Below are 23,109 nucleotides of genomic sequence, written 5' to 3' on the forward strand. Positions count from 1 at the left end.
TAGCAGTGGGGGTCCTTCAGACCTTGCTGAGTGATGCTTTCTTATACAAGCCTTGGTTTTTTTTAGACAGAGTCTCACTCTGTCATCCAGGCTGGAGTGCAGTGGCACGATCTTGGCTCACTGCAACCTCTGCCTCCTGGGTTCTAGAGATTATCATGCCTCAGCCTCCCGAGTAGCTGGGATTACAGGCTTGAGCCAGCATGCCCAGCTAATTTTTGTATTTTTAGGAGAGATGGGGTTTCACTATGTTGGTCGGGCTAGTCTCGAACTCCTGACCTCAAGTGATCTGCCTGCCTCCTCCCAAAGTGCTGGGATTACAGGCATGAGTCACTGTGCCTGGCCTCTTATGCAAGTCTCTTGATTCCTCTAAGCCTTGTTTCCCTTATCAGCAAAAGGGGCCTTATAATTATTCCCTGGGGTGTCTTTGAAAACTAAAGGAGATGCTGTACAGGAAGCTTTCAGATCAGAATCACCCCTGGAGGGACTGTTCCACAGTCCCTGGGCTGCACAGCTCCTCTCTCTGCCCTGGGATTGCACTGCTGCAGGCCCCAAACATCTTCAACCTGGCTCTGTGCGTGCTGCTCAGCGGTGTCCCCAGCACACACCCAGACAGCTGTGCACAGTGACAGATGGCAGAGCCCCAGCATGGCCTCAGCCATTTTCACTTCTCTTTTAAAGATACTTTTTGTCACCCTCTTTGCAAACCTTAAGTTGTGTTTTGTGACTTATTATTCACTCTATCTAGTAATTTGGGGAGAAGAGGGCACCAAATGCCACCAACGATGCCCCTGCAGCTGCTAATAGGAGCCACTCTTTGGATCCCACGGTACCCTCTTGGCCCCAGCGGCTCTGACAGCTGCTGGGGCACTGTCTGCCAAGCCAGGATACGTGCTGAAGGCTCTGAGGGCAGAATAGAGCCCAGCACAGTCACGCTGGGATCCCAGAGTTTCACAGCATTAATAATCTATAGTTCACTCATTAGGAGCAAATCCAAGTGAAATAGGAAAATGTACACCATGCTGGAGGCCGTGAGGCTGCTGGGAGAAAGGCTTCTCTGCTCCTTGGCAGGCTTAATGATTAGTTCCCAGCCACTAGCAGCCCCAGCTGACAAACGGTGCCTGCAAGCTGTAGGCTTTCTGCATGTGATAATTGACCAATGCTAGAACTCATTCAGGATATTCACATGGACTGGCTACCAGGGATCTGCTGGGCTTTTCCGGCCCGCGACTCAAACCCTCTCTCGTACCAGGAAGGACGTCCCTTCCTGGGTCAATCGTTGCCCTCTGGACAGATCTGCAAGTGCATCTTATGCAGGGTGCTTCCAAGGCTGCTGGAGTCCTGGGGAGGATTTGACACATGAACGAATGTGACCCCACTCTCTTTTTCCAATTATGTGTTGGATTGAAGTGCCAACTTAGGCCTGTATTGCAACAGCTCAATCTGCAGCACACTAAGTAGGAAGAGATCTGAAGCAGAGAAGCATTTTTAATTTCAGAGTTTTTTAAAAAATCATTCATTTCAAGAGGTTATTGGATAAAGAATTTTTAAAAGGTTTTATTGATATTCTTCTTGGTCATAAGCGTTAGTCAGGAATCTTGTCTGCAAGTGACAGAAGCCCAGCTGAAACCAGTGGACACTGGAAGGAGACTTTCGTGTCTCCCACAGCTAAACCGAGGAGTGCAGGGCTGGCACCGGAGGCAGGATTTGAAACGCCGTTGGCCCTTTGTCCCTGCTTCCTTCTCTGGGATTGGCCTCCCCTGATGGTGGAAATCATGGGGAGTCTCAGGCTTATGCATCTTACAGCTTGCTATTTAGAGGATAGAGCACCCTCTCTTGCCTAGTGCCACCTTGAAAAGTTCCTGGGGAAGGACTCCAAACAGTCTGGATCCCATGATGTGTCTGCCCACTTAGACCATCAGCATGCCCATGTCCCAGCCCTGAGGCCAGGGGGCAAGGCTGCTTGGGGGTCAGGAGGGATCCTGGGCAGACAAAAAGCTTTCCTTGAACATCAGTTACTTACTGGATGTATTCACAGACTTTCAGCCTCGCTGGGTTCCCTGAGTGGTTTTGGCTCCTCCTTCCATTTCTGGACTTGCATAAAATCCTACACCACAGGTCATAAGATCTGGCTCCCAAGAGGCCACCTGATGCAGGGCAGAAATGCAGGGTGTAATTCTCTGTGGATAGGAAGGGGCCAGAGAAGACAAAACCCTTTTCTCCACCTCCCGTTGGCTGTCCCAAGACCCTGATTCTCTATACAGCCTGTCCTAAGTTATCCCTCATAGCTGAGTGAGTTCTCCTAGCATGAAGCAGTGGCCTACCCATAATACATAGTTCTGCATTGCTCCCCATCTTCCAGGAATAATGAGAAGCTCCTAAAAGCTTCCGGTGAGTAAAGCAGGTCACTTAGAAAGGAACTAGAATCAAACTGGTATCAGATTTTTGAATAGCAACCTCAGAACCTAAGAGATAATGAGGCAATGTCTTCAAAATTCTGAAAGGAAATAATTCCAAACAATAATTCTATTACTGATATGGTTTGGATTTGTGTCCCCACCCAAATCTCATGTTGAATTGCAATCCCTGTTGTTGGAAGAGGGGCCTGGTGGGAGGTGATTGTATCATGGGGGCGGATTTTCCCCTTGCTGTTCTCGTAATAGTGAGTGAGTTCTCACGAGATGTGGTTGTTTAAAAGTGCGTAGCACCTCCCCTTCTTCTCTCTTCCTCCTGCTCTGGCCATGTAAGACGTGCCTGCTTCCCTTCCACCATGACTGAAAGTTTCCTGAGGGCTCCCTAGATATGCTTCTTGTACAGCCTGTGCAACTGTGAGCCAATTAAACCTCTTTTCTTTATAAATTACCCAGTTTCCGGTATTTCTTTATAGCAGTGCAAGAATGGACTAACACAATTACCATCCATCAAGTGAGAACCAATGGGATAGGACTATTAGTGCTCATAAACGAAGGATAAATAGTATGACTAGAATATCGTCATTTTCCAGAACCCCCTAGGGAATCATGGACATGGGTATGGAGTATCAGTGGCTGCTGACACAGAAAAGGAGACAACCAGACTGCATGCACTCCTTGGTGGGAAAACACACCGCCTGCGAAAAACAAGCCACACTGAACCTGAGTCTGACCAGGACTGTTGATCTACCACCAATACGTGGGAAACAGAGAGGATAGAGGAACGTGTAAAACATGTAACACACAGAGCTGCGGTATATTAAATTCAGAGTGGGAAACTATGTGACAAACAGCCTGATTCCCTCAACAAATAAATTGCAAGAAGTAAAACTTGCAATGGAGGGGGGCCTATGAATTGGAATAGATTTTAAAAACTTATCAACCTATTTGGATTCTGATTCAGACAAGCTGTTAAACAAAAATCTATGCCATTTATGAGGTGATTGGAAATTTGAAACCTGAAGAGTTAACGATGATAAGGAATTATGATTAATTTTTTTAGTTGTAAAGATGGTATTTCAGATATATATATATATTTAAATATATATGTATTTAAAAACAGAACTATTATCTTTTAGAGATACATACTGAAGTGTCTGGAGACTTGCTTCAAAATAACCCAGGAGGGAGAGTGGTAAAAGGAACTAGAGATGACCCAAGACTGCCCTTGAGCTGATAACTGTTTTAATTGGGTAATACATGATGGGAGCTCATTATAGGTATATTTCTAACTTAAACATAATTTAAAATTCTCATAATAAGGAGTTATTTTTGAGAAGCAACCAAAGTTGTAAACTAAGAAGGAGTAAGGCAGGGGCTGTGGCACTGAGGGGCAATGTAGAGAAGTCCCAGCTGCCAAGAGGACAGCCAGGTGGGCGAGAGAGGAGAGGAGGGAGGGGTCCTGGACACAATTAATTACTTGGATTATTTGAAATGTTTACGTGGAAAATAATTTTGAAGGGTGCTTTACAGAGCTGCTGGAACAGTTTGAAAAAAATTGTACTAGATACATTAAAAACTAACAAAAATAGGGTAGTTATTAATTCTAAGAAAAGTTAAAAGTTATACAAGAAAGGCCTGTGATTAGTATTGCATTGCTAAAATAATGTAATCACAGAATTCAAATTTAACCAAAAAACTGTGATACCAACTATTTGGGAAATTGGGAGAGAGAGAAGTGAGGGTTTGTGTTTAAAAAGATAAAACTTCATTTATCATAACAAGGTGTCAATAGTTATGCCTAAAGTTAATAAATGAGAGTGTCTGGTGATTCTCTTCAAAATAACCTAGGAGGGAGAAGAGTAGGAGGAGCTAGCAATGACACAACATGGGCCATGATTCGTTAACTGTTGAAACTGGGTGATAGGTGATGGTAACTTATATAAGTAATCATATTTATATCAACAATCATTCAAAAAGTATCTGATAATCTCTGAATTACTTAACACTCTGGTTGCAAGAAACAGAAATCAACCAAAGCTATAGATTTAAGGTAAAAAGGAAAATCCACTGTGAAGTTTCATGGTTGTATTCAACAGGACAAAGGGCAGAGATAAGACTAGGTTTTGGGAAGGAACCACAGCAGGACAGACAAGGTAGGGAGAGACCATGCAGTGGCTGCTTCTTTCTCTTGCAGACTGGCTTTCTCTGCTTCCCCCACAGCTCTCATGTTTACGTTGCAAGCCCCAAAACCCACAGAAATTATCCAGATGTACCTTGGTCCCAACTCCAGTTTCCTTGGAGAGTGATTGATAGGTATGGCTTGGTGAGACAGTTTCAAACTATGACTGCAAACCATTTGGCCCTCCTCCCAGAAACAGTGTAAGGTGTATGTCCCCTGCCCTTGAACCTGGGCAAGCTTGTGATTGCTTGCTTTTACCAGTAGAGTTTGGCAGAAGTGAGACCATGTGACTTCTAGGACTGACTTATAGAAGGCCATGTAGTGTCCAACTTGTTTGCTAGAATATTCCCTCTGAATTTCCTGGCCTGACATATAAGAAGTCTAACTATCCTCAGACCACCATGCTGTGAGGAAGCCCAAGCCACATGGACAGGCCATACAGGCACTCTAGCAAGTGTCTCAGCTGAGCCAAGCCTTCAAGTCATCCCAACCCAGGTGCCAGACATGTGAGTGAAGAAGCTTCCAGATGGTTTCAGCCACAGTCATCTGAGTGGCCCCCAGTCACTCATTGTTCCGTCTGATACCCCTGTCATCATGGAGCAGAGCCAAGTGATCGTGAGCATAATAAAATGGCTATTGCTCTATGCTACTGAGTTTTGGAGTGGTTGTTGCACATTAATGCATAACTGAAATGCTTGGATCAAATGACGTTCCCTATTTCCTGACATGAAGTCCCAGCATGACTGTTGGGGGCATACCCCCACAAAGAGAGAGGGATGGCAGGGGGTTGAGCAGATTCCAACAAACCTCAAGGCCTTCACTCCATTTCCTAGCCTGATTTCACAGCAGCCTGTTGCCTACCTGGGTGCAGGAAAGGAGGTATGGACTGAGAACTCTTGACCTCCTGTATCTAAGCCCCCTTCTCAATTCTTGTTCTCCCACATAGTAAGGCAGTGCAAAGGAGGAAAGAGGGAAGTGGTATATATTTGCCATGGTAAATGGTATCATTAACTCCCTTCCCTTCCAGTCGCATGGTGGTCTTCCAGCAGAAACAGTTACCAAGAAATGAGAACTACCCTCAGAGTTCTGGCATCTTCCTTCTGTGGCCTCTCGAGAACAGAGGAGATCATTAGAGGGTCCTCGTGTTGCCTAGCAACCTGTGAATGCTGTTTGCTATCATGTTATTAATATGATAGGAAAGTGTTTCATAGAAGACATTCATCTTGCATTAATGAAAATCAAATTTACTAATATGACACAAAATCTGTTCTTCCTTGTGACTTTCTATACTTAAGTAGCTTATTTATTGAATTAGACTGTGAGTGGTTTCCAGGCTTGAGACTGTTAAAGTTATCATAATAATGACTTTGTTTTCAATAATGTCAGATGGCCCTTCATGATGAGATTATGCAGCTCTGACTTTGTGATCACTGTTCTTAGACAAAGCACTGCTGCCCTGGGGCCTAGCCCCATACCTGTGAGCTACTCTGCCACTAGACTTCAACTTCTTCCCGCCAAGGCTCAGCTAGGTGAGGATTCTGGTTTGAGTCAGTATACCTTTAAAGAGGGCCCCACGGAATAAATGGATCTCATTCAGCATGGGCATGAAAGGAACTGGAGAAGTTATTCAGCCTTCATCTTCGATTTTTCTCAAAAAAGGACAACAAACAACCGTAAATTTTCAGTCCCTCAAAAGAGAGTAAGAAATACAGACAGTCCCCTACTTTCAAACACAATTTGTTCCTAAAAACAAGTGTGGAATTCAAATGCCCAGAAACCAAATAATAGACCCATCTCTTAAAAAAGAGAATTCTCTTCCCAAAGAGTTAACATATGATTGCTCAAAATGTTCTTTATTATTTTTAGCATGTGAAAGTTTCAGTTCAACAGATAGACAGAAGTTGAAGAGTATTGATGGCTAAGATGTAAACAGACAAGTTGTATTAATAACAAATGGAATGCACAGAGCCAGTACCCAAAGGCCGAGGGCTGCATCTAAAGGCACCTAGAAAGAAGCCATATAAAAATCTAAACTGCAGTGCTAAATTTCTAGAGGTTTTTTAAAATAAAGCCTTGTTTTCTATTTATAAAAGTAGTACATGATCATTGCAGAGCCCAACACGGGGGGTGTGGCGGGGGTATGAAATAGAGAATTGCAAAGAAACCAATTGTTAATTTTTTTGGTGTGTGTCCTTTCAAATTTTTCTCTAAATATAAAATGTATATATAAACAATATTTCACATGCTGATTTGCAGCTTGCTATTTTAGCTTCTCAGTATATTCTGAACATGTTCCCATTTCTTGAGATTCTATTTTAATGGCGTTATTTTTTAACGACTGGATAGAGTTCTACCATACCAATGTGCCTTAATTAACTGGGCTGCTCTTAACTTTTTGTTTTCATAATTAACCCTGCAATAAACATTCTTGATGAGACATCTTTTTGGCATATCCTTGATTCTTTCCATTAAAATTGTTTTAATATTTTCAATTCTTATGCATTCAATGTATTTTTATTGAACAATAGTGTGCTGCTTACTTGAAACAGCCATTGAGACGTGCTCTCTTCCTTCACAGAGCTTAAGATTAAGTAGGAAAGATAGAAAATTGTACATGGCTGCTAAAAAAAAATTACCACCACCCAACTGAAATTTTCTCTCTCCTCTCAGTCCCACTCCTCTGGCCAACACTGACCACAGTCTCAGTTTGTGAATATGCGTTTCTCAAATGGGATGATTATACTGTACATATTTTCTTCTAGTTTTTTCACTTAAGAATCTGTATAAATATTGAAGTTTTTTCCATGTCAGTACACATAGTTCTCACTCTTTTTAATGGCTTTTTTATCTTTCGTGGAATAGCTAAATCCCAATTTACTTAATGATTTTTCTACTAATGAACATTTAGGTTATTTTAAATTGTGTCCTGGCATTGTATGTAATGTTACCACTGAACATATATCTCTGTGTGCATGAATGGGATTTCTGGATCAGTAGGTATATACATTTAAATTTTGATCAAAATATTATTTTAAATTATTTTCAAAAAAGGTTATTCCCACTAACAGGACAGAAGAGAGCTTGTTTCTCCCCATCCTCATGAACACTGGATATATTTCAGGTTTTGTTGTTTGTCTATCTGCAGGAGGAAGAAAGAGTGGGAAGTGTATCTCTCATTGTACTTTCAACTTGCATCTCTTCAGTGTCCATTGAATCTTTTCATAGGTTTATTAGTCATTTGTATTTATTCTTCTGTGAATTGCGTGTCATTCTTTGCCCATTTTTAATTAGGTTGCCTGTTTCTTTTTCATTTATGAGAATTTATTATTTTTAAAGACTAGTAATCCTTGTTATGTACATTGCAAATATTTCACAGCCTGTCTTTAAAATTAATAGACATTTTTAGGGCAGTTCTAGGTTTACAGAAGAAAATGATCAGAAAGTACAGAGTTCCTTTAAGGCCAGGAGTTTGAAACCAGCCTGGGCAACATAGCAAGACCTCCTCTCTGTAAGAAGAAAGTACAGAGCTCCCACGTACCCTCCTCCACCCTCAGCCACTTACACAGTTTCTACTATTATTTACATCTTTAATGTGGTACATTTGATACAACTGATGAAACAATATTGATACATTATTATTAACTAAAGTTCATAGTTTATATTAGGGTTCATTCTTGATGTTGCATGTTCTGTTAGTCTTGACAAACGTATACTGACATGTACCCACCTTACAGTGTGAAACAGAATGCCTTCCCACACCTGGAAATCCTCTGTGCTGTGCCTACTTGTGCCTTCCTCCTGCCTCCTCCACAAGCTTCTGGCAACCACTCATTTTATTACTCTCTCCATAGTTTTACCTTTTCCAGAATATCATATGTTGGAATCGTTCAGTATGTAGTCCTTTCGGACTGGCTTTTTTCACTTAGTAATATGCTTTTAAGGTTCCTCCGTGTCTTTTTAACACTGAATAATATTCCATTGTCGGGATGTACCACAGTTTATTTATCTGTTCACCTACTAAAATATATATTGGTGGTTCCAAGTTTTGGCAATTATGAATAAAACTGCTGTAACATGTACAAGTTTTTGTGTGGACATAAGTTTTCAACTCTTTTGGGACTATACCAAGGAACACAATTTTGGATGATGTGGTAAGAGTGTTTAGTTTTTGTAAGAAACCACCAAACTCTCTTCCAAAGTAGCTATATACCATTTTTCATTTCCACCAGCAATGAATGATAGCTCCTGTTGTTCCACATCCATGTCAGCATTTGGTGTTGTTAATGTTTTAGATTTTCGCCATACCCATTGTTGTTTTTAATTTGAAATTCCCTAGTGACTTACCATATTGACCATTTTGGGATCAATAAATTTAAAATGTATGTATATTTTTAACAGGTCTCACTAAGTTGTCCATGCTGGTCTCAAACTCCTGGGCTCAAGCCATCCTCATGTGTGGCTGGGATTACAGAGACATGCTGTCATGCCCAACTCAAATGCTTGCTTGCTAACTCTATGTCTTCTTTGGTGACGTGTCCAGCTCTTTTGCCCATTTTTAAATTTGGATGTTTGTTTTCCTACTGTTAAGAGTTCTTTGTGTATTTTGTTTACTATTCCTTTATTGGATATGTGTTTTGCAAAGATTTTCTCCCAGTTTGTGGCTTGTCTTTTTATTCACTTTTATTATTTGTTTTTGATATCTTTTTTTATAAAGGTTGGAATTTTTACATAATCAAACCATCTCTAACAAAGAAGAATAACAAAATTCTTCTTTTTGAATTCTGTCTCCTACTTAGGAAAATTTCTCCACCTGGAAATTGTAAAATATGCTTCTATTTTCTTCTATCACTTTCGTGGCTTTGTTTTACATTGACATCTTTAATTCATCTGGAAAACTGTGTGTGTGTTTGTGTGCAGTGTAATATAAGAATTTAATTTTACTGTCTCCAAGTGTAGAGATAATTTTCCCAACAACTCTTTCTAAATAATTCATGTTTTTTCTTATGTAATTGAAATACTACCATTATCATACACTGAGCCAAAATCTTTTTCTACAGATAATTCAGTTTCTGAATTTCCTACCCTGTTTCTTTGCTCCATTTTGTCTGTACTCTTCCATGCTGTTGTAATGATTGAGACATTGTAGGTTGGCTTGATATCTTTAATGTGTAGTCTTCTTAGCTATTCTTATACTTTTCCGAATGTATTATCATGTCCAACTTTATAAAAATTATTTTTGGAATTTTAACTGAGTCTGAATTGAAGTTGCAGATTAATTTGGGGTACATCTATAAAATGGAATATTATCATTCAGGTCTTTTTAAATTTTCTTCCATGAACTCTGATAGGTTTTTTTCATAGAGCTTGCACATTTATATTTAAGTTTATTTTAGTATTTCTTATAGTTTTGTTGCTGCTGTAGATGGAATCTTTTTGTTTCATTACATTTTCTGATATAAAAAAATGTTGGTAGTTGGGAAAGATGTTGGTTTTCTATGTTGCTCTTGTGTTGAAGTCTCTTTTTTCTTTAAGCATATTTTATTAGATTATCTTGGAATTTCTTTGACAGGTGATTATCAGTTACAGTAACAGCACCTTTTTTCTTTCCTCTCCAATACTTATACTTTCTATTTATTTTTCTTATTTTATTGAATTGCCTAGAATTACATGTACAATATTAAATAGTAGTGGAGATAGTGCCTGCCCTTGTCCTCTTCTTGCATTTTATGGGAAACAGACAATGAACAAGTAATTTTTTAAAGAGGAACTCAATCAGGGACTTCGAAGGCCAGTGCATATTTCATGAATTAGGAACATTAATGCACCTTCTTATTATCTTTCTTCCCTCAGAAAAATTAAACTGAAATGTCTCTAACAAATATAAATGTAACTCACATTATGTAATACGTTTCCAAAATGGCTGGCATGAGCTCTCATTTTGATTGCAAGAGACTCTCTTTGGGCTAAGGTCACATGTTTATATCTTTGGACTGCTATTACCTTCAGCTTTAGTTAAGATAAACATTATTTTAGTTATGTTTATGTTATGACATAATCAAGATCTTCCCCAAGAGGAAGTGGAGCTATCTACCCAATCCTAGAGAATGTGATTTCCTGAAAGAAAAGAAATACATTCCAGCCTGGGCAACAGAGCAAGATCCTGTCAAAAAAAAAAAAACAAAACAAAAAAAAAAAAAAAGAAGAAGAAACAGGAGGCATTTGAAGTCCCTCAAAGTCCCTATCACAGGATTTCTTACGAATCTTTCTTCCCAGTAGATCGTATCCATGAGTAACATGAATTGCTGGGTGGTCACTCATAATGATGTCAGCACTTATCTGCCCCAGGTGAGCACCCACAGTCTTGGGCGTCAACACCCCTTGCTTTCAGGCACTGCTCTTCTCTCCAGTCAGAATCCATGCTGAAGCCCCAGCTGTGGTTGTGCAGGCTGGTTTCAATGCTGCTTCGCTTTGATAAGTAACTAAGTATAGGATGTTTGAGGAATAAAAAGAAGGCCAGCGTGGCTGTAGCACAGTGAGAGAAGGTCAGAAGAGCTGGATCATGTAGATCATGAGGAGGTTTGGACTTGGGATCCTTGTTTCAAAGCATGAAGGGTAGCAACATGCCAATTCACGTTTTAAACATTCCCCATATGCTGTATGGGGAGTGGAGCTGTTAGGGAGACACAGCCATCTCCCAGGTGAGAGATGGTACTTTGGATGGTCATATTTCAGATGTATTTTAGAGGCAGTGTGTGCAAGACTTGCTTCTAAGCTCTGGTGATATATACAACTGCTTACTTGACTCTCAAACTTAACAAGGCCAAACTCCTAGAAGAAAACAGAGAGGAACAGCTCCTTGACATTGGCCTTGGCCTTGACTTTTGTGATATGAAACCAAAAGCACAGGCAACAAAAGCAAAAAGAAACAAGTGGGTCTACATCAAACTAAAAAGCTTCTGCACAACAAAGGAAACAATTTCAAAAAAAAAAAAAGGCAACCTATGAAATGAGAGAAAGTATTTGCAAACCATACTTCTGATAGGGGGTTAATATCCAAAATATATAATGAACTCATATAACTCAATAGAAAAAATAAATAACCCAATTAAAAGTGGACCAAAGACCCAAATAGACAATTTTTCAAAGACATATAGATGGCTGGGAAGTACATGAAAAGGTGTTAGACGTGACTACTTAACAGGGAAATGCAAATCAAAATCGGAATGAGATGTCACCTCGTACCCGATAGGATGGCTGTTCTCTGAAATACAGGAGCTAACAAGCGTTGTCAGGGTGTGGAGGTTGGGCACCAGCCCAAATCCTGTCTCAAGATCCTCTCAACTCCTTCTTATCAAGAAACCCCTTGGGACCTTGCTCTTCCTACTGCAGTCAGCTGAATAAACCTGACTTTGTTTACACGCCAGGTTCCTGGCGGTTTTTGGCTGGTAGGAATCAACCTTTTGCTCCCTCTCCCTGTGTTCCTTGCCATTTCTTCTGCTGACACTTTACTCAAGTGTCCCTCACTGCCCCCCTGATCCCACCACCCCTCAGGACATACTGAGATTTCCCTGGGATTGCCATCAACCGTCTTGTCATCTCTTCCTTGAACCAAACCTGTCTCTTGGGGCCCTTATCCAGCTCCGTCTGTGCTAGGGTCAGTCTGGCCAACTGGACGTTCCCACCTTGGACTTCTGCAGGCACTTCTGTCTCCACTTTAAAAAAGGAATGGACTCATTCTTTGTCCTTTGCCCCTGTTCACCTCTCTGTCCTGTGCTCCTGCTTCCCTGCGCCTCTGAGCCAGGGCCTGGGAATATCTGCAGATCTTTTTCCCTCACTCGCTTCTCCCTCACCTCCTAAATGTGTCTTCAGTCATCTGCCGCCATTGCAGCTGCATATAGCAGGGCCCCTTTGCTTCTGGCCATACCCTGTCCAGTGTAGCCTCAACACGGCTTCCAGAGCACCTGTTCTGAAACATAAATAGGATGTCCACAGCACTCACTTGTTTAAAGCCTTCCCATGGCTTTCCATCACTTGGGAGATAAAGTCCAAGCCCCATACACAAGCATTTAGAGTCTGCCCTGCCCACTGCCCCCCACCTTGCATCCGACTGGACGCTAGAGCAGTCAAACCACCTGTCATTCCCAGCAGGCCCTGCCTACTTTGTGCCTCCACGCTTTCCTGGGCCTGGTTTCCCTTGCAAACACCAACTCCTTCTCCAGTGCTTCAGTAGATCCTCCCCGTGCCTCTGTACGCAGCGCCTGTGAGTGATGGCGGAGCTCCCGCCTGCTCTAGTGCGGCCATCATCCCACAGTATTGTACAGTATTGTGGTTCTCTTTACATGTCCGTCATCTCTTGCTGTCAGAGCACCTCTGGATGCTGGGCCCACTGCACATTCATCCTTACATTTGAAATGATGCTCACAGGAGGCATTCAACAGACTCACTTTCTTCACCTTCCTATCTAGACCGGTGATATCCAGTAGAAATATAACAGAAGCCACATACAAAATTGTACCCTTTTTAGTGGTCACATTAAAAACATAAAAAGAAACAGAGAAAATTAATTTAATAATATATTATATTTAACCCAATATATCCAAAACTATTGTCATTTCAACATTTAGTCAATACAAAAACAGTAATAAGCTATTTTACATTTTTATTGCATTATCTTCAAAATTCAGTGTGTATTTTATACTGGAGGTACATCTCAATTCAGACTAGCTGTTTTTTGTTTGTTTGTTTTGTGACAGGGTCTCACTCTGTCACCCAGACTGGAGTGCATGGCGCCATCTCAGCTCACTGCAACCTCTGCCTCCCAGGCTCCAGTGATCCTCCCACCTCAGTCTCCTGAGTATTTGGGATTACAGGCATGTGACACCCCACCCAGCTAATTTTCGTATTTTTTTGTAGAGACAGGGTTTCACTATGTTGCCCAGGCTGGTCTCGAACTCCTGACCTGCAGTGAGCCGCCTGCCTCAGCCACCCAAAGTGCTAGTATTAACAGGTGTGAGCCACCACACCTAGCCCAGACTAGCCACATTTTAAGTGCTCAGAAGCCACTGGTGGCTCATGGCTCCTGACCGGACCATGGGGGCTTCAGCAGGTGCAGCGGTGGGCCTCTGTTTTCCTACCTGTAGAACAAGAAAGTTGCCAAAATCTGTAATCTCTTATCCCTCCCAGCTTTAAAAAAATGGGGCTCTGATACCTTGTGAGGATTTCAAGAGAATGTCCTCTCTCAGAGTGAAGTGTCCTTCACCAGCTGGTGAGCTGGATCCCAGCAGTTTTGTTAACTGTGATCACTTGGTTAGAATGGAGGCTGCAGACTTCTCCACCCTGGAAAGCTAGGGAGACGATTTATATAGGTATTTTTACCTTCATAACTAATTAGTGATACTTTGAGACTATATAAATACCTTATGTCTCATAATTTGTTCTACAAATTTTAGACTCCATGGACAATTCTTGGCTGAGATAACTATTACTGCACTGATTACCAAATGGTGATTTTTCTACTTCCATAATTCTTATATATTTATTACTTAGCATCCTACTGTAAGGAAGAGTTGTCCCTTCTCCTCCATTTATTTACTCATTCATTCATTTTTATCAGTGCGGACTTATGGATTCCTGCATTATTCTGTGGGTTGTAATCCATTACCCTCATTATTGTGTTTTGGTGAGATATGAACTAGGAATATGTTAGTTAAATTTTCATGCTTGATTTTTGGAAACCACAACCCTGAAATCCTAAGAGTGACAAAAAGAAGTGAAGAAACAGTTTGTAGTTTATTATTCTCTCGGTAAAAGCTTTAGAAAAAAAAGGAACACATTAATTAGAAAAGCCTATTTGCTGAAAGAGAATTATTTTTAACATGTATTCATTATTTATTTTTAAAATTATTTTAAACACATTTCAGACATGGTGTGTGTGTTCTGTCCTGGTCAATGATATTTCTGCTAAGCACTTGTTCAGAATTTAAAGAGCCATTACTTTAACCAAAGGAATAATAAGGGAGTGAAATATCTTGCTCTATGGGGTTTGCTAGTTCTTGCAGCCTCAGCCTCACAAAAGGTCATTCTATCTGGCTCCTTTTTCCCCCTGACTCGTGGGGGTTTATATGTGCACATATACACTTTTTTTTTTCTTTTCCTACAGAAAATAGATAGGAAATGGGCATGACTGTGAGTAAGCCTGAGTGGCCGCCTGGCCTAATGCTGGCCTGGGCTCTCTGCAGCCTAATTAAAGGAAAATGGTTGTGCTCTCTATGAAGAGAGAAGCAGAATGAGAGCAGACAGGCACAGGAAGGGAAGCTGAAGCACTAAGAGCTTCCCCTTTTCTGCAGAATTAAATGCTAACCTTGCCTCATACTATTAGTGCTGAACTTATATAACAAATCAATGTAAATAGCTGGCCAACTTCCAGGGCACTAGATTTATTGTGCAAATTCAATTAGTGCAGCCCCTAAGAAACCAGCAATGTGCAAAGAAATACTGTAGATGGACTAAAAGGGAAGAGGTGGAGCACTAAGTCTCAGTCCTGTACCCTGACGGCAGACATTGCTGTAAGGCACTGCCAAATCCAGCTTCCCTCCATGGCAAAGTGTGTGAATGACCCGCGGCTGTGCTTTCACGATAAACTTAAATAGACACAAAATTCTTAAGTGTATAAACATTATGCTATTTCTACAAGAAAACTGGTTTGCTCTGGCAAGTAAGACCAAAAGTCAGACAGGTCAGAAGAAAATTCAGCCTGCTTGGGCTTTAGGATGCCTGGACCTTAATTCCGGGGCCAGTTTTCCCAACTGCCATCTGAATGTGTTCAGTGAACAACTTGTTTAACTATTTTGATTTACTTGGCTCACCCAACATAGTAAGCAGGCAAAACAGCAAAGAAATAACTCCATTTGGACGGTTTGTATTTAATTTTAATCAATTCAGACACAAAAAAAGTAAGGCCTCAGTTTAACAATTTCCGTGCAATTTTTATTTGTTTCCACAGAATTCTTTTTTAAATTAAAAAAGGTCTCACTCTGTTGCCCAGGCTTGAGTTCTGTAGCATGATCATAGCTCACTACAGCCTCAAACTCGGGCTCAAGTGATCCTCCTGCCTCTGCCTCCCAAATAGCTAGGACTACAGGCACGCACCACCACGCCCAGCTAGTTTTTATTTTTTAATTTTTGTAGAGACAAGGGTCTGCCTGTGTTGCCCAGACTGGTCTCAAGCTCTTGTCCTCAATCTTCCCACTTCAGCTTCCCACAGCACTGAGATTACAGGCATGAGCCACTGTACCTGGCCTATTTCCGCATAATTCTTTAGTGAAAGACAAAATTTCAAGAAGGCTAGTTATGATGTCCTCTTACCTTTATTGCTCTATAAAATGGCAGGCAAATTAATTTATGCAGTACTTTCGAATGGAGGAAAAGCATTCCCTGAGGAGAAAAACTGCAGTTATGCCAAAGAAAGACTTTCTTTGAATTAAGCAGCAAACAAAAAAGTATTTTAATATTTTAGTTCTAATTCACACCAGAAAGGATGTGAAGCAGCCTACACAAACATATGCAATAGGATAATTAAGAACAATAACAGTAATAATCATTGATATGGAGCCTTTCCGCTGTGCCAGGCATAACGCCAAATCTTTTACCTGGAGTGTTTCCTTGAATTTGGGTAGTAACTCTTGGAACGAAGGACCATCATTATCCCCATTTTACAGCTAAGAAGACTGAGACTAAGAGAGACTAAAGCTAACTAGCTCCAGATTACATAAGCTGACAAGCGGCAGAGCTGGGGTAAAAAGAAAAAGGACATTAGTAAATGGGAAACTGAGGCCAGGTCAGCAACACGAATCTGAGCTGAGATGGAGAGACCACCAACGCAAGCATCGGTCTTTGTTTAGTCAACTTGCATCCTGAGAATGGATCACCAACTCAGCCCACATGTGTGGCTTCCCACTCCTTAGAGATCAGAGCAAGGAGAGAAATGTTAGCACTGGCTAGATTCGTAATTCATGAATTAACATATTCCATCTTCTAAGCTGTTCCTGGGCTGAGTGTCTGGGATTCAGAAAAACAAATGGACAGCAGACAGATCCTTCAGGTAATTCTTCAACTTTCTGAAAACTAAGACTCTGGTTGCAAGGGTGGCAGGGAATTTCTGGTCCTGTCCAGAGCAAATGTGACCTGATGAAGGCACAGAAGGTCAGATTCCATGTTCTTATAGACATCAAAAGACCTAAAGGAAAACTTGTGCTTGCAAGAGAGCACAGCCTCCCTCCCTCGGCAGGGGAGGTCGTGGGGCCTGTGGGCTGGTCAGGATTTCCCTCTGAGACAGCTCTGGGTGTTCAGCTCACAGACAACACACATCATGCTGGTCCCAGTGGCCTCCAGCAGAGGCAAACCATGCACTTGGAGCAGAGAAAGCCTTGCAAAGCAGTGCCTCCCAGCACCAGTGCTGCCAGGCAAGGGAGCCCAGGGTGTGGGAGGCACCTAGTTTTAAGCAATGTTAGCTGCTTTTTTTTTTTTTTTTTTTGAGACAAAGTCTCGCTCTGTCACCCAGGCTAGAGAGCAGTGGCACAATCTCAGCTCACTGCAACCTCTGCCTCCCGGATTCAAGCAATTCTCCTGCCTCAGCCTCCCAAGTAGCTGGTACTACAGGCATGCACCACCACACCCTGCTAATTTTTGTATTTTTTGTAGAGACGGGGTTTCGCCATGTTGGCCAGGCTGGTCTCGAACTCCTGACCTCAAGTGATCCACCTGCCTCGGCCTCCCAAAGTGCTGGCATTACAGGCATAAGCCGCTGTGTGTGGCCGTAGTGTTAGCCTCTGAATTCCCAGGTAAACCAGGATCATTGGCAAAACACTGCTCTGTAGCATTAAGAGAGAGGAATTTTACAAGCCATTCAGAAAATAGCTGATTTCTGCTGAAAATTAGAATTTCAGTGTTAGTGCCAATGAATTGTAAGCCGTTTTTCTGTAGAGCAGGAAACATCTGAGGCCAGCTCTGCATTGTGACAATGAGACCACAGCCAAATTATATTTCGAGGCTGCCGCTCTTTCGGTTATGTAGATCATAGCATGTGACAATTACAACTGGTCATCAAATAACTAGTTGGTTTTGCTTTCAAAATCATTAATCTTACCTTTCTAGATCTGCCTCAAAGCAATAAAAAAATTGACCAGATACAGATTCTTGCAAACTCAGGCTGAACTCAAGGAAATATTCAGTCAGATTTCCATCTCAGTCTTTGGGATTTTTTGTTGCAGGGCATCAGGGCTGTGTCTGCTCGTGTCATGGGGTCTCATTTCCAAGCAAACCCAGGAATAACTAGAAATACTTACTTGTTCCTATTCTTATTTTTGAAAATTGTACTGAAATGCATGAATTTACATTCTTTCATGAGTAGAATAAAATGATCATAACCCTACCTGACAGTGTGAATGCAAATTGTACGTGTTCTCTGCAGTTAAGCCAGGTCGGGCCAGATGGTAACATGTAGGACTCTGAGGACACCGGGACTTTCCCACTGGCTTGGAGGTAGAAGTCACACATGGAAAATATTCTGTGGGTTTTTTTTCCCCAGAGTGTTCAGTTTTGGAGTAGTTGGAGTCTAGAGTGATAAACATGTTCTAGCTCTGGAAATCTCAGCCAAAAACATCTCCCAGTTTTCATAAATTCAAGAAAAGATTTTTGTTAAAATAGATGCTGTAGAGTCTTTGGGGTATCACAGCTGATAAAACATCCATTCTGTCTTTCCCCTTCAGGAACAGAATTCCGATTTATAGGGAAGTACATCACATCTAAAATAAACGACAGTGGTTCCCAGCCTCCCATGCAACCAGCCATTGGCCAATAAGATATAAATGGAAGTGCTTTGTGAAACTTCCAGGAACTCTCCTTAGAGGAAAGGAGATGAGTCCTCTTTTTCCCATACTTCATCCCAGAACATATATGTGATGGCTGGAGCTCAGCAGCCATTTTGAATCATGAGGCCAAGGCCCCTATGAACGTACTGTGCTCTGATATCCATGGAACCACCCTGGCAGCCCTAGACTCCCCATCTAGACCTTCTCTACATGAAAAAAAATACATTTCTGCCTTTTGAAAGCCACAGTTACTTTGAAACTTTCTGTAATTTCAATCATATCTAATCCTAGCTAATGTAGGGGATAGTTGGGAAACTGGGGTGATTAAGAGAGTTGCTAGAAAGACTCGGGAAAAAACATAAGGAAATAGGATTTGGTTGCACAGTTGTTCAGAGCATGGGCCACACAGAACTATGGGTAGGACCTAGTTCAGCCACTTATTAACTCTGTGACCTTGGGCAATTCATTTAAGCTCCCTGATTCTATGTCTTCATCTGTAAAATGGGCCAACATGTCCCACTTTCTAGGATTAGAATTAGGATGAAATGAGATAATGCACAGAAATGGTGTGCAACAGAGTCTGTTGGTTTGTGTCCCCAGATGAATCTAAGTGTGCCTCCAGCATGAAGCTATAATACAACAGGATGCCTCCCAGAGTGTAGCAAGCACCCACCAGGTGGTACACAGGATAGCTCAGGCAGCACAGCCACATCTTACTAATGATGGATTTGTTCCAACAGGAATTAGAATAAAACATAACAAGCACATCAAACCTGTGATTTCATAGGTATCATACTTAGGACAAGACAAAAGTAATTATTTCCGTTTTTTTAAAAGACAAATCAGTGTAAAGAAAATTTTGGGCCAGGCCTGGTGCCTGTAATTCTAGCTGCTTGGGAGGATTACTTGAGGCTAGGAGTTTGAGACCAACCTGGGCAACATGGCAAGACCCCGTTTCTAAAAGATTCCAAATAGAAAATTAGCCAGGTGTGATGGTGTGCACCTATAGTCCCAGCTATTTGAGAGGCTGAGGCGAGAGGATCACTTAAGCCCAGGAGTTTGAGGCTGCAGTGAGCTATGATTGTGCCACTGTATTCCACCCTGGGTGACAAAGCAACACCCTGTCTCTAAAAAAAAACATTTTAAGAAAATTTGGAAGTATTCAGTAATGCAGTCACACAGAAAACGATTGATTCCCAAGTGACCGAAGTTTGGCAAACACTAGCCCAAGAGAGGTAGCCTAGGGATGAAGCTGCAGAGAGGACAAAGAAGTGAGGTCAAGAGGGCCACAGTGCCAGGCCTCGTGGAGCACACTCCAGCCCCCGCCTCCCCAGCATGCACCCCTCTGCAGCCCTGCCATGCCAGGCCATCATAAGTGGCTCTGACATTCTCCACCCCCACCCACCATGTGTGCATTTCTGGGGCAGGGGCTTTCTCTCACCATGGTACCCTCAGTGCCCTTCACATGTTTGACACAGGCGTGAGGGCCATATTCAATTCATGGCAAAGAATTGTACCCTAGTTCTTCTCCTTCCTTGCAACTGTTAATGTCAGGAGCTCTGAAGACACCTGGGACAGAGAAGAGAGGGAGAAAAGTCTACGTGGAAGCACGGGGAAAGAAGGGATGTTCGTTGAGGGGTGGAGTGATGCAGCAGAGGCAGAGGACCAGAGGAAAGCAGCCACTAGAAATAAGGAAACAGGGTTTAGGAAGGCCTCACTAGACCTGTTAGGATGGATGGATGGATGGATGGATGGATGGATGGATGGATGGATGGATGGATGGGTGGGTGGATGGATAGATGGGTGGATGGATAAATGGATGGATGGATGGATGGATGGATAGATGGGTGGGTGGGTGGGTGGATGGATGGATGGATGGATGGATGGATAGATGGATAGATGGGTGGACAGATAAATGGATGGATAGATAGATGGGTGGATGGATAAATGGATGGATGGATGGATGGATGGATGGATGGATGGATGGATGGATGGATGGATGGATGGATGGACAGAAGAAAAAAGAAAGCTAGGACATAGTTCTAGTGTTCTTAGCAGACGTCCCACTATGGAAGAGGTCATGGGGCAGAGGGGCTTTAGGAAATGTGTTTACAATCCTGCCTTCCTCTCACCCAGACCTCTTGCCAGGTTTGGCACACCCAGATGCCTGCTGTGACCCATGGAGAGGAGCAATTCTGGCCAGACTGGTGGGAAAGCAAGGACGAACCACGGAGGCCATCCCTGGCAACTGAGCTGATAGCTGCCACACGAAAATGAGGACACAGCATTGCCTAATCTGACTCATCAAAGAAAGGCCTGAAACCCAAATTCCAAATGTCATTCAGGCCAAAGTAGATGCGTCCATATGTCATATCTGGCCTTGGGTATCTGTTTGCTACCGTGATATTTATCACTGCCTACCTTCTGTGTATCGAATGGAGACATGACACAGGCTGCTTCATAGAGAGGCAAGCCCCACCAGCTATGCTCTATCCTCTGGCATCACAAGATTGACACTCATGGCTGAGCTTGACGTTCAGGCAGGCATCTTAGAAGGAGAACGGCCTGCCCTCCACTGTGCCAGAAAAGACATGTACAAGCAAGAGCATCATTCTCTAAGGAAACCCGTAGGCCTTCCTGGCGGCAGCTGCCTGCCCGGAGAAAAGTGACTCCTGACTTTCCAGCAGCCCTCTCTGCAGGCGTGAGTGTCAGCTGGGGAGCCTGTGAACAGCTCTAAAAGTAGACACTTTTTTTTCATGCCAAGAGAAAACTAGAATGCTTTTTATTAAAAAAAAAAAATCTTGGAAAAAGTGATGTGTTTCTTCCCTGCCACCCGCCTCCTCTTTGCCACCTGGTGCATAATTCAGCATGCCCTGCCACGCCATGCCAGTGCTGGAAAGGGCACGCCTCAGTCGCAGCACTTCTTTCCTGCTGGCCAGGAAGACCTTGGCCTTGGACTTGAGATCCCGGCCTTTAAAGGACACCTTTACCACTTCTCTTTCCCTGTAGATGTGTTGGACTCTTTCCTACAATTTCTCCCAGTGTGTTATGTTAATCAGCTTTCCTCGGCCTTCAGCGTGTCTAATGGCCAAGCCGGCCTTCACATCCCCACTCAGTTCATGAGTCTGTCGATGTAACTGCCTGGATGAGCAGGCAAGGATGACCTCTGGAGACGTCTAGTCAATTGCTTAATGATCCGACTATATCGACCAGAAATGGTTAATTCAGTTCCGCAAGTCAAAATCTCCCAGGGCTTCTTGGAAAAGTGTATTACTTGCAGAAGTGATGGGGAATTTAAGTCCTCCCAGATAAACCAGGCTGGCCATTGGCAGCATGAACAAAGACAGTAATGTCTTTCTTGAAGAGGTGTAACTTTTTTCTCCCAGCTGTGCAAAAATGATTTTTGTGGCACTGATGCCCACGTGCACACAGACCCTTAAAAAGCACGTTGGAGCCATGTGCATACCTGGCCCTCTCTCCTGAAGGTTTCTAGACAACAGGCTGTGTGGGTTACTTCGTGGCTCCTAGTAGTCTTCCCCTTTTGAATAAATATTGGGGAAAAAAGTTAATGTTTTTTATTTTTAAAATTCACAATATTCATGGAAATACAAATTTCCCAAAAGCTCATCATGAATGCTGATGGCACCATAGTACCTGGCGGCCAAAAATACAGAAACCTGGCCCTAAGCTTCACCAGGATCCAAGATGCCCTCTCCTTCCTATGGATACAGAAGGAGCCTAAAGCATAGAAATCGTTCAACCTGGGGGAGGTCTAAAACTTTTATTTTTATTTGTTTAGGGACAGGGTTTCACTCTGTCACCTAGGCTGGAGTGCAGTGGCGTGATCACAGCTCACTGCAGCCTCGAACTCCTGGGCTCAAGTGATCCTCCCACCTCAGCCTCCCTAGTAGCTGGGACCACAGGCATGTGTCACCACCACACCTGGCTAATTTTTTTTATTTTTTATTTTTTGTAGAGATGGGGGTCTCACTGTGTTATCCAGGCTGGTCTTTTTTTATTATTATTATTATACTTTAAGTTTTAAGGTACATGTGCACAATGTGCACGTTAGTTACATATGTATACATGTGCCATGTTGGTGTGCTACACCCATTAACTCGTCATTTAGCATTAGGTATATCTCCTAATGCTATCCCTCCCCCCTCCCCCCACCCCACACCAGTCCCCAGAGTGTGATGTTCCCCTTCCTGTGTCCATGTGTTCTCGTTGTTCAATTCCCATCTATGAGTGAGAACATGTGGTGTTTGGTTTTTTGTCCTTGCGATAGTTTACTGAGAATGATGATTTCCAGTTTCATCCATGTCCCTACAAAGGACATGAACTCATCATTTTTTATGGCTGCATAGTATTCCATGGTGCATATGTGCCACATTTTCTTAATCCAGTCTATCATTGTTGGACATTTGGGTTGGTTCCAAGTCTTTGCTATTGTGAATAGCAAAGACCAGGCTGGTCTTGAACTCCTGGTTTCAAGTGATCCTCCTACCTTGGCCTCCCAAAGTGCTGGGATTGCAGGCATGACACATCATACCTGGTTCCTAAAACTTTTCTTAAAGCAGAATTTCCTCCTAACATTCTTGTATCAAAAGGAAACCATCTTCATTTGACTCAACGTTACAATCAATTGTAA

General features: G+C 42.4%; 1 protein-coding gene across 3 annotated transcripts in view; it reads left to right on the forward strand.

The window, feature by feature from the left end:
• CFAP61 (cilia and flagella associated protein 61) overlaps positions 1-23,109 on the forward strand; it is a 307,569-nt gene that overhangs the window by 263,588 nt on the left and 20,872 nt on the right. The window contains exon 26 of one of the 3 annotated variants that reach the window (XM_054541628.2): positions 3,002-3,393. The exons of the other annotated variants lie outside the window; for them this stretch is intronic. Within the exon in view, the coding sequence (XP_054397603.2) occupies positions 3,002-3,011 (10 nt within the window). The 3' untranslated portion in view covers positions 3,012-3,393. Of the gene's footprint in view, positions 1-3,001; positions 3,394-23,109 lie in introns of those variants that run through there. 3 annotated transcript variants of the gene reach the window in all.

The sequence above is a fragment of the Pongo abelii genome, chromosome 21, assembly GCF_028885655.2.
Source record: "Pongo abelii isolate AG06213 chromosome 21, NHGRI_mPonAbe1-v2.0_pri, whole genome shotgun sequence".
In the NCBI taxonomy this organism is placed as follows: Eukaryota; Metazoa; Chordata; class Mammalia; order Primates; family Hominidae; genus Pongo; species Pongo abelii.